This window comes from Neopsephotus bourkii, unplaced genomic scaffold, assembly GCF_033783945.1.
Source record: "Neopsephotus bourkii isolate Nb327-2 ecotype Australia unplaced genomic scaffold, CSIRO-AGI_Nbou_v1 NB_756, whole genome shotgun sequence".
In the NCBI taxonomy this organism is placed as follows: Eukaryota; Metazoa; Chordata; class Aves; order Psittaciformes; family Psittacidae; genus Neopsephotus; species Neopsephotus bourkii.
The window spans coordinates 3149161-3161904 of NW_026901254.1; the positions used below are offsets into that span (position 1 = coordinate 3149161).

At 35.4% G+C, this 12744-nt stretch overlaps 1 protein-coding gene across 2 annotated transcripts in view; it reads left to right on the forward strand.

The window, feature by feature from the left end:
- The window catches only part of CSMD1 (CUB and Sushi multiple domains 1), a 1128271-nt gene that overhangs the window by 1050295 nt on the left and 65232 nt on the right, over positions 1–12744 (forward strand). For both annotated transcript variants that reach the window (XM_061354960.1, XM_061354961.1), the window contains exons 50-51: positions 1324–1509; positions 12021–12215. In XM_061354960.1, the coding sequence (XP_061210944.1) occupies positions 1324–1509; positions 12021–12215 (381 nt within the window). The remainder of the gene's footprint in view (positions 1–1323; positions 1510–12020; positions 12216–12744) is intronic.

A 12744-nucleotide genomic window follows, 5' to 3' on the forward strand; every position in this document is an offset into this window, starting at 1 on the left:
GCTGTGTTCTATTCTGTGTATTTACAGTAAAATGATAAGCTGGATGCCAAACTTGAAGCATCTACTGATTCTGTATGTAAACTTCTAAATATATAATAACTGTAAAAATGTGATGGGTTCTCCACTCCAAGTTCCCATTTTGAAGAAAATAATATCCTTTCAAATAAAATGATACTATGACTTTTCCTTCAGAAGTGCTATGGGGCAAATATAAAATCTTTACCAACATTACTGACTTACTCAAGTACCTAGAGTTAGTAGCTGCATAAATAAATATTTTGAAATAAAACAGCATTAAAAGATTAAAAAAAAAAAAAAAGTATTCTGAAGACTTGTCTTTCTTCTTTTTATTGTCAAAATCAGGGGAACTGAGAAGTGAGATGGCAGAAGCTAATCCTGGCTTGAAATTCTCTCCTAAAAGTGACGGAAATAGATATTTTGTGATTGTACTCCACCATAACATTGTATATTATGAGATACTTTTAAATTAACTGTACTAAGCTCTGGTAGAAGAAATAAATAAGAAAAAAATAAAAACCTAGATGCCACTCAAACTTCCCTAAATTGACAACAAATTAAATTTTATGAGCTTGAAAGAATAACTGCTTCTCTGGAGATAAATTCTGAAGGAGAAAAAAGAAAAAGTCAAAATAATTCAGTAGTAGTTTCCTTCATGATGTGGAAAATGAATAAGCCTGAATTCAGATAATATTTAGCATTCTGAAGTGAATTAGTTAAGTAAGTAAACAAGTGTGTAGATATCTGAATAATGTCCTTAATATCAGTGGAACTTTTCCCTGACTAGTCATTTAGGTGTTTTTCTCATCAGGCAAAAGCTGTTACATTGAATTCTTAAATAATACTGTTTTGTAATTATAGATCAAACATATACGGAGGGGTTTTTTATAGTAGTACAGGAATGAAAGAAACACGGAGAGAATGGAAACAGACTATTAGAAAGCATTTAAGAATTTTTCCAGTTCATTGGTTCTTGAACCAAATCACTTTGGACACTTTCTTGAATTTTTACCCTAGCAAATAAGCTAGGGAATTCTAATTGCTGTTATTTCTGTCTCTACAGTGGCTGTATTAAACAGTATAATGATTTACAAAATGTTGTCTATGTTAGATGCACTTCAAAGTGTTTATCAATATTTTAAATACTGTTACATTTGTAAATGTTGTAAATGCTATGGAAAATTAAATTCAGTTGTTATGAACAAGGTAAGTCAAAATTACTGATCTGTTTCTTATTTCAGTGGGATAATATTAATAAAAAACACATGAAGAAATGCCAATTCTCTATCTTTTCTTTCATTTCAGCTGTATCTTGTGGTATTCCTGACTCCCCTGGAAATGGTTCAGTTATAGGCAATGAATTCACTTTGGGCAGTAGATTGATATATGAATGTAATGAGGGCTTCAAGCTAGAATCTAGTCAACAAGCAACTGCAGTGTGTCAAGAAGATGGATCATGGAGCAACAAAGGGAGGCCACCTCTTTGCAAATGTAAGTGAGCATGTATTTATCAAGCATATTTCCCTTGAACTTTCTCATCTGCTGGTGATGCTTAGGTTTTCTGTGTATATATGCCCTGAACTTGCCATCAGGAGCATACAGTCATTAAGTAAAGGAGAAGCCTATGCATTTGTTTAATAGAAAAGAAAAAAAACCAAAACAACAACAAAAAAAAAAAACACCAACAAACCTTGTTTATATTCTTCAAAAAACCTGAATTAAAATTATTAGATAATTCAGTTCCATGTATATTTTCTTCTTATGTTTAATGTGCTTCTCCATTTTCACAGTAATGGTTACAAACACTGATTTATTTTAATATAGCTTCTAAATAAAAGCAAAAACTATTTCTTAAGATGCTGCTAGTGTAGATAATTAACCCGGATAGGAGTCCAGTAGCCCAAGCCTTTTCTCACTGAGGCCACCCCTGCACTCCCCCCACCAACACCTTGACTCCTGCACCCAATACACTCAGTCACCTTTTCTGTAGAGATGGTTGTCTTGCTGTGATTCACTGTCACTCTTTTCTTCATACTTTCTGGATCAATGATTCTCATTATTATCCTCTGGACTATCTCTAATTGGTCTACACCTTTCTTGAAGGACAGTGCCTAAAACTGTACAGAGCAGTTCCACAGAGTACATATGACAGATTATTCAAAAGCAGCAGTGATCACACAGACATGCTCTGAATTCAGAGACATGTGCCAAGGGAAGGCAGTGCTCCAGTGTATTGAGCTGCACTTCATTCTCTCAGAAAAAAAATAATAAAATGGACAAGCTACAGAAAACATAACTTCAATGGCTCATCAGAAAAAAATATCAACAGATTTTTTTTTGGAGGGAAGACACCAGTTAAACTAAATGGGTATTAAAAATACTGAATAAATGACATTGTATCTTCAGTGCAAAAAAACCCCAACAAAACTTGTGTTACTGAAATGATCAAACTTAGTTAGACAGTGACTACCCAGGTAAATAAAGCACAACTTTCAACATTAAAAGAATTTAACTTTTATAATAGCCTTACAAAATACATACATTTTTTCTCTTCTTTTTTCTTTTCTAAAAATGTATTCATTTTGAAAAGGAATACCATTACTTGTAAAGCCAGAAGTGCGAAATTAAAATGCTAGTAATCTATTTGACAATATTAAAGCCAATGTTTTCAAAATGTGTTGCTATTCAGAGCCAGACATGCATTACCCAAGATTTCTTTTACTTGCAAAGTACAGAAAAGCTTAGATAATCTGCACAACAACCTGCTGTAAGAATAAATGTATTTAGTTTCCAGAGACAGAAACATCTCAGACTTGATGAGCAGCAAACAGCACAGAAAGGTAAATGGTAAATAAATGAATCAATTTTATCCCCAGGTATATTAAAATAAAGGTTGAAATCTGTGCAGCTTGTTTTACAAGTTATCTCTGATAATAACTCCTGAAGCAGATGTTTAAATTCCTTTCTTCTCATTAAAAGTATTTACATCAGACTTGAATCATGAGAAACGATTTGTGTTGGTCATACAGCAAGATACAGATGAATCATAGACATTGAGCTATTGAATTTAATTGCATGAAATACCGATCAACAGATACCTATTAAGACATCTTAACTGAATGACAAAGCAACGTGCTCCAGTTATGCTACATAGAGATCTCTAGCACAAGGGGAAGGAAACTAGAGATATCTACGCATATTGCTATTTGAAAGCCTTTATAAGGCAATACTTTAAACCAGGCCAGTACTTACTTTACAGAGTGACTATGTGGTTGTAACTTTACATATGAATACAGGACAGTATATGAAAACTTTCTGCTGAAAACTGTAAATCAGTACATTACTAGTGGTCAGAGAAGTGAGTGTGATGCACGCTTCTGGAAAACATCACTTCCTAAAGGTGTAGATATATCCAAGTAATCTGAATAATCAAACAACTTTGACTATAGATGAGTACTGGTGTTTGCACGATTACTTCCTTAGTGTATGCCACATAAACTGTGTCTACGACCTTTTGCACAACTGACATCATTCAGATAATGCTTAAAAAGAAAGGATGTACAAGCATAATAACAAGTTTAGGATTTTAAGAGGTAGCTATAGTTAGCTGAGAAACACTCCTTTACGTATCATCAGCATTTCTACATACCTGTAAAGTCATAAGTTTTCATCTTTCTAAGATTTTAAAAAAAAAAAAACAACCCACAGTCTTTTCTTTTGGGAATTTTTTTGTCTATTCAGTTTCATCAGATACATTTTGAATTTGAATATTTTCTGCTATTATGGAAATACAGATGCTGGTTCTTGCAATGACAAGCTAAAAATGAAAAGAACAGAAATGAAATTTCCTTCCTCTCCTTTGTATGGTATAATGTCTTGCTATTATTGCATGAATTTCCACCATTATAGCACAATTATTACATGTTATGGCTAATTATTGAAAATTATTTTTCTTATTATTAGTGTCCTGCTTTCTTCAGAATGTTCAAGTGCAGAAAAGTAAGATCTTCCAAAACAGAGGCTGAAAGGTGGAAACAGAAAAGCACTTATCTGTCGGTGCAAAATTTAGATGTGCTGCTCCCTAAATTAAATTGAGACCTGCACTTGGATATCTAACTTATTTACTTGATGGAGAGAGGTTCATGCTTGGGATAGTATCTGTAACTATAAAGAAACAAAATAAATTAGAGGTGTTGGTGAGGGTCAATCCATTCATTGAATTATAGAATCATAGAATAGTTAGGGTTGGAAAGGACCTTAAGATCATCTAGGTCCAACCACACCCCCCCCCCCTCTGCCATGGACAGAAACACCTCACACTAAACCATGTCACCCAAGGCTCTGTCCAACCTGGCCTTGAACACCTCCAGGGATGGAGCATTCACAGCTTCCTTGGGCAAGCCATTCCAGTGCCTCAACATCCTTACAGGAAAATACTTCCTCCTTATATCTAATCTAAACTTCCCCTGCTTAACTCACTACCTCTTGTCCTATCACTACACTCCCTAATGAAGAGTCCCCCTCAGCATCCTTATAGAGCCTCTTCAGATACTGGAAGGCTGCTATGAGGTCTCCACGCAGCCTTCTCTTCTCTAGGCTGAACAGCCCCAACTTTCTCAGCATGTCTTCATACAGGAGGTTCTCCAATCCCCTGATCATCCTTGTGGCCGTCTTCTGGACTCGCTCCAACAGTTCCGTGTCCTTTTTATGTTGAGGACACCAGAACTGCACACAGTACTCCAAGTGAAGTCTTACAAGAGCAGAGTAGAGGGGCAGGATCACCTCCTTCGACCTGCTGGTCACACTCCTTTTGATGCAGCCCAGGATACGGTTGGCTTTCTGGGCTGCGAGCGCACACTGAAGCCGTCTCGTGTTCCTTTTCTCATCGACCAACACCCCCAAGTCCTTCTCTGCAGAGCTGCTCTGAATGTCTTCTCTGCCCAGCCTGTAGCTGTGCCTGGGATTGCTCTGACCCAGGTGTAGGACCTTGCACTTGGCATGGTTAAACTTCATAAAGTCTGAGACACTTCTTTTGGTTTTTGCATTTTTATTTATATTGTTAAATATTTTTCACCATGTTTTTGTTTACCTGTGTTTCTTTCTCCTGTGAAATTCCTCCAATTTGGAAATCCATGTTTTTCAGTGTTCTAGAAGTGATTTCACTTTTTTCACCTAGTACAGGTTGTTTTTTTGTTTTTTTTTTGCTTTGGGTACAAAATTTCAAAACCGATAGAAATGAGAAGTAGTATACATTTTTGTCTGAACATCCTTGCGATTTGTACTATCTACACTTCATATGCTGAAGTTGAAAATAATATTTCTCTTTTGGGGAGTTACTAAATATATTTTCTTAGGGTTTTTGATTTCTTGCTAGTTTGAGATGCTGTACAGTCCCAGTGTTTGCATTAAGGAGAGTTTAAGTATGTATGATACTTTTAGAAGTACTGGGTGAATGTCAGCACATCATTTTTTATGAGTAAAGCAGCATTTTTTATGACAAAACAAAACAAAATGTTCTCTGGACCAGCAGGAAACATTCCTTTAATACAGGTGTGTTTTCGTGCTGGAAAATGTCTAATGAAAATTCTTAATGTTATAATTATGAATAATGTTTAGTTTTAGAATTTCAATAGACATGTAGTAAAAAAGATGTACAGACACTTGACCACTTTAAATTAATGGAAATATAACCTTTTTTATTCCCTAAGAAATTTGCAGGCCTAAAACTGCTTTAAGAAATATACAGAAAAGGGTATTAAAGTAGGATCTGGTTAATGAAAGCTGAACTTCCAGTTCCATGCACTGTCTGCTTTTTGACCAGATCTAAGGAACTAATTTAAACTATTGTGTGAGAGGGTAAAAAAAACAATGACAGCAAATGTTAGGATTTATGTCCGTGTTTCTCTTCCCAAGATCAGGAGGCTGAGTGTATTCACTTATTGCAAGATCACAGTGGCTTTTTTTTTTTTTTATTTCCCTGATTATGCCAAGGTAGCCTACTTGTTCTCTAAAACCAAGTAACATATTTTGTGAACCAAGAGTATGAATGTATACAATATTATACTATGTTTCCATATAAGTACATCTACAATGTGCCCCTATAGGTCATACTCCATATGTGTTGGTGCTGAAACCTGCACCAGCATATGTTTATTAACAAAAATACTGCTGAAATATGGTAACTTTTAGCTTCAATTCTCACTTGATTTTGTTTTTATAGAAATAAATGGGTACATAACCTAGGAAATTGAGTTTGTGGTTAATTAATTTTTGTAAGATTTTAATTGTCTGGGATGGTCCCCATAATGGCATAACTTTATTGCTGTTTCCCATTGCACCTTTAATATAATTGTTCAGAGATTCAAATTGGTTCCTTCATTGGGTTATGTAATTTCTCTAATATCAAACATTGTCTTGAACAGCTAATGTTACCTTTGCAAAATATGCATATTGCAGATTTCATTGTAGGTATCTTCAGAAGCTCTGGTGCGCTGACCTGTAACTGTGATGGTTCAGATACTGATTGGAAAATAGTTAGAAATCTCATGAGATTTTTAATAATTTTCAATATGCCTGTACGATGACTAGTTATAGAGCTATGACTCACAAGTAGTTCTGGAAGAAAGCCTCAGTCGTATTACAAATGCAAAAAGGAATTTTTCAATATAATAAGGCAAAGATTCAGCACCAGCTCATCATAGATATTGTGCAACTGCTGAGGTTTTTATTTGCTAGGATATTTAGAACACTGTACCAAATAATTCTCCTAATGTTTTCTTTAATAAATCTTAAATATATTGAATGAAAAGAAGCACTTTTTTGTTGTTATTCTATAGTTTTGGTTTCATTTGTTGGTTTGGGTTTTTTTTTCTACTAGCATACAGAAACTATCAACTTGCTAAGGTGATCCTGTTTTGTTCCTGCATTCTGCGGTGTATGGGATTATTTGGTTTCCTACTGTCTTCTTATTTTCCTAATACTTAGGAATTTAAACCACACTAGTCTCTCAAGCATAATATACAACTTGACCTTAACCTTGCTTTTTTTAAACTAACAATGAATTTAGTCAAAAGGGTATATTTGAACAATACAGTTCTGATTATTGTTTTATAAATTCACAATACAGTAAGAGAAAAATGCTCTTTCCCTTTCCTTATGGTTAACTACCTGCTGAAAATGGCAACAAAGTATCAGATGGCATTACACTTCCAAATAATTTTAGCAAGTTCCTGTAATTGAGTTATTTTTCCATCATATATGTTGTATTTGTCTTTTTTCTCCCAGGAAACAAGAATTACATTCAGAGTCACAATATTTAAGATATTCCTGGAATAGCATGAGATGTACATTTTTTGCTTATTAAACAATAAGAAAAGATAAGCAAAGGCTTGTAGACAGGACAACTCAGTATGAGGGTAGAGTCAGTCTTCTGGTATTGAGACTCTAGGAATTCAGCCTGTTTATCGGCAACATGGACACCTGAAGGCTGTGCTGGCATTCAGTGCAACATTGTGTAATGGATGGGAACCTAGCTGAGAGTTGTTTCGTTCTCATGACTGAGAGACATAACAAAGTATGTTTTTGTCACCATGTATTCGGTAGAGTATATATATTCATGCTGACTGTCAGAAAGAGGCAGGAAAGTGTAGGTGTGCAGCTGTTCTATGACCTTCATAGTTGTCCACACTAGAGCTTCTGGACAATGCTCTTGGTGTGGGCAACAGTCAGATCATGAGAAACTGCATGGCCCCGCAAGTAAACAATTACAGATCTGCCATAAAGCTGGTTGTTTTCCTAAGGGTATAAATACAGGACCCTCTTGTGGCCAAATCCGAAGCCTCATCTGTGGGTGGATGCAGTGCATGGGAATTTTTCTAGTTATTTGAGACTCCTGGCATTGGCTGCTATGGGGCTTCCCAGCTTTAAGTGTGGGCGTAGATGATGATTCAGTGATAATTGGTGATGTATTTCTTTTTGATCTCTGCTCTCTCTATGCAGTAATGATTTGGTGCATTGCTAATTTTTCTCTGTACTTTATATATATATGTGGTTTGCTTTCTTGTGCTTATTTACCATATATGGAGAGATACATACCTGATTCGCGTTAGTGTGATTGTTTGCTTTAATGTGCTTATTTGCTTTAGTGCATATTATAAAGTGCATATTATACCACTAGCATTAATGGTTTTGTGGCATACCCTGACTGTCAGCAGAACACCTTGATAGGTTGGAGAACTGGGTGGAGAGAAACCTAATGACGTTCAACAGGTGCAAGTGTAGGGTGCTGCACCTGGGGAGGAGGAACCCCAAGTACCAGTGCAGGTTGGGGGCTGACCTACTAGAGAGCAATTCAGCTGAGAAGGACCTTGGAGTATTGGTGGATGATAAGCTGACTATGAGGAAGCAGTGTGCCCTTGTGGCCAGGAGGCCAGTAGTATCCTGGGGAGCATCAGGAGAAGTGTGGCCAGCAGGTCAAGGAAGGTGATCCTGACCCTCTACTTGATCCTAGCGAGACCACATCTGGAGCCCTGGGCTCTTTCAGTAAAAGGCAGGGAGCTACTGGAGAGGGTCCAGTAGAGAGGCCACAAGGGTGATCAGGGGTTTGGAGCATTTCTTTTATGAGGGATTGTGGGAGCAGGGCCTGTTTAATCTAGAGAAGGCTGAGAGGGGATCTCATTAATGCATAAAAATATCTCAAGGGTGGGTGCTAGGAGGATGGTGCCAGACTCTTTTCAGCGGTGCCTAGTGACAGGACAAGGAGCAATAGCCATAGACTGAAACACCCTCAACATGAGGAAGAACTTCTTCATTTTGAGGGTGGCAGAGCACTGGAACATGCTGCCCAGGGAAGTTGTGGCGTATCCCTCTGAAGATACTCAAAAGCCGTCTGGATGTGTTCCTGTGTAGCCTGCGCTGGGTGGCCTTACCTTGGCAGGGCTTTGGACTAGATGATTCTCAGAGATCCCTTCCAACCCTAATGATTCCATGATTCTGTAAATCTGTATATTGATAGTGCAGTGTCTTTGTTGACCGGAAAAGCAAGTAAATAGGATAACAAAATTACAAAGAATTAATCATTATTAAGAGTTAAAACTAAAAGCTGAGCACATTACTGCACAAATTCTTATTAGATTTTAGTTGGTGTAGTTGAACATAACTTGTTTTATTTTTTTTGGTTATTTCCAATGTTTGTGTAGAAAAGATTTTGCTTAGTGACTTTTTGCTCAAGTCTGGAGTAGCAAGTATACTTGGGATCATAGAGCAACTAGTTTTTTGTCTTTTTTTATGGTAGGTATATCTCATTATGAACTCCCTGCTTTTGGGTCTCTTCAGAATTATCAGTATATGGAGATTGTCATGCCATTAAAATAGGTAATCTTAATCACAATTTCAAATTACAGTTATGTTTACTGACCTATGGTCAGAAACCTGTGGGGTTTTTTTGTAAAGCAATATTATTCATACATTTCTGTATCAAAGTACCTGGAGAAAAGAGAGAACATATTCCCACCTGCGAGATACAGAGATCATCCCTCACAGAGTTTCATGTAAATGGCAATTTAAATAGTGCCCAACCCATAGTTTGCAAGAGAGAGACTGAGAGAAGCAAATTGATGCACTCATTCATAAACCATGTGCACAAAATCAAGCATCTGTTAATACGGGGTTTTTTTTGTTGTTTCTTGAAGGATGGGGAAAATAATTAAAATTTTTCAAGCAACAGCTTTAGTTGATTACATCAACATGGTCTGGAAGTATATTCTATACTCAGTAACATCTTCAGTTACAAATTGTACAATCATGTATCACAATCCAACAGTTGTTTGTAAAGTGTACTTGCAACAAGATTCTAAGTATATTTATAGCTAAAGAAAGAAGAAATTATGTACTGTCCTCAGTATGGAGAGTGGTTATTTGCATAGCCTGAAATAGCTGAGCCTTGTATCTCCAAATGTCTGAAGATCTCCCCTATGGTTAAGACTAAAAGTTTTACTTTTAAACCAAATAAGAAGCTTGCTTTCATCTTTGAAAGAATCAATTAAAATATTGCTTGAAAGTAGAAGTGATAAAAACATTATATTTAGGGGTATTAAGAACATTTTGTGTTTTCTTACAGGCCTATATAAATTTCACTGCAAGGTATAAATTGAAGCGCTTTGATATGCTTTTTCTATTTAACAACAAATATGAGAAAAGCTGTTTCTTGGTTAATAATTTGTAATCTTTGAGTAGCTATGAAGCACAGTTTAATATCAATGTCAAATTAAATTATATTAGGAAGTAGGGAGTCCTCCTTTAACCTGAGAAACTGTTCATAACTAGTCAGAATGTTGTTATAAAGGCCAAAGTGAAGACCTGTTATGTTTCAGAGTGACTGTGTGTTGGCAGTCTTTCCTAAGATACACTGGAAAAAAAAATCTAAGAAAATAATCTACAAATTCAACTCAATATAACCTTATATCTGTCTTTTGAAGTTCTTCAGATGATTTTCCCTTCATAAATTGTTGCACGTCTTCACAGGTACATTGTGTGGTGCCAGTTCTGTGTTTCCTATATGCTAGAATTTACTATGATTAAGATAACTGTTGGAAAAGGTAGATGTATAATTCTAGTATTCTCAAGGGTGTTCTGAAAAGTGGTGGATATCTAAATTTTAACAGTATTTTTGCTTCTATCATTTTCCCTGTAATTCAGTAAGTGTCTGAAATAGTCTCTTTAATCACACGTTCATACTTGTGATAAAAACACTTTATACCTCTCAGACAGCATAAATCCTACAGATCATGTAACTTTTTTTTTCAACTTATTCATCCTTTCTGTGGTAGAATGGTGTAAATTTATTATAAGGTGTTGTGGTTTAAGCACTAAACCACAACATAAGGTAAATGAGAATCAGACTCTTCTCATTTCTTCGTTATAGTTTGAGGAGTTTACACACTTTCTCCTAATAGCTTTTGACTTACACTAAATAGAGTGGCTACATTAGTATGTTGTACAAAAGATCAGAGGTAATGATTCCTAAGTATACCAAATATTTAGAAAATGTATCACCTCTTTTTAGCAAAATATAAGGAAAACAAATGAGAAACTATATTTCTCTTACCTGTTTGTGTTTCTTTGGAAAATATAGCTTTCTTAAGTGTTGCTGGGGCAGTAGTTTCTTTTAAAGTATTCTTGGGATATAAGCAGACATTAACTCATTCAGACTTCTATAGCAGGGAAATTCTGAACTACAAATATGGTATAAGAAACCAAATAAAACTATTTTTAAATAATCATAAATATTTTTATAAAACTAGTCTAATCTTTACAGAGACATAGGCACATCAAGAATTCATGTCAATATTGTAAATGTTGTAAATAGTTTGTGCATATTATCTTGGATTGCACTGTATCAGATTGAAACAGAAATATTTCGAAATACTGTATATGGTAAGCCTTGTGAAAAATATAAACTAGAGATCTTGTCTACTGGCATCTTTATGTTTTTGCATCAGATGTTCTAAATTGGAATATAATAATTTTCCTTAATACCCACAATATACCATTACTAATCTTTATAGTAATTAGTATTTTAAAGTGTATTAGCAGCTTTTATGGCAGCCTGTTCAAGCTTGTTAGAGCTATTCTAATGTGTCGTGGATTAGAAAATAAAGCATCATTTGAGCCTTTGCAAAAATGACTCAGCATTATTTGCTTTTCCTTTTACATTATCTGTAGTCTGTGATGTGTTTTGTCTCAAAATTTTAAGTAAATTGCATTAGATAACATAACTATATGTCATTGTTCCACTGCATTTCACTGAATTAAAATAAGCTACAAACTGCTTCTCAATTTGTAATGCTCATTGTATGATGTTCATTATTTTTCCTGGAACTTGTATTTCAAGAATGCATATGGTATGGTCAATTATATATTGCAAAACTTCTGCCAGTAACACAACACATATATCTATGAATAAACTTGGAAGTAGAATACTAATATTTGTCATTTCTTCACAGCTGTAACTTGCCCCAGCATAGAGACTCTGGTCTCAGAACATGTTGTCTGGAGACTGATTTATGGGTCACTAAATGAGTATGGCGCTCAAGTGATGCTCAGCTGCAGTCCTGGATATTATTTATTGGGTCGGAGACTCATACAGTGTAGGACTAATGGAACCTGGAGTGTAGGCAATGAAAGGCCAAGTTGTAAGGGTAAGAAACATACTTGTTTACAGAATATCCTGTGCTTCTTAATGCATATATTTTATTTTATAAATATCTTTAAAGTTTTTTAACCAATATTCTGCTATCAATGTCCTACTAGTAAGCAAATTTTCATTAACTTGTTGAAATTCATTGATTCAGACTCTTTATGTGTAAAATACAGCATCTTTCTTACAAGAAGTATGAAGTCTTAATGAATCCGCAGGCCCATAAACTTTGTTTCTTCTTTTTCCAGTGTGTTATTTGCTTTGGTTGGGGTGGATATTTGGCACAGCAGCTAGTACTGCTGCCCTTAAAGCATCAAATTTTCCTACATTAGAGTAGTACTTAAACAGGTACTCTATTTCAATTCCAGGGCAGCACAGAAGATCCCAGTATATGAAGGAAAATAGGCAACTGACAGGCCTAGCATACTAAGCAGAACTGAAAACAAAACTTAGGCATTCAAATTGTCTGAGTAGTACGTAACTTCAGTGAGCTGTTCAAGTGGAGTGTGTCATCCTGAAAGAGATGATTT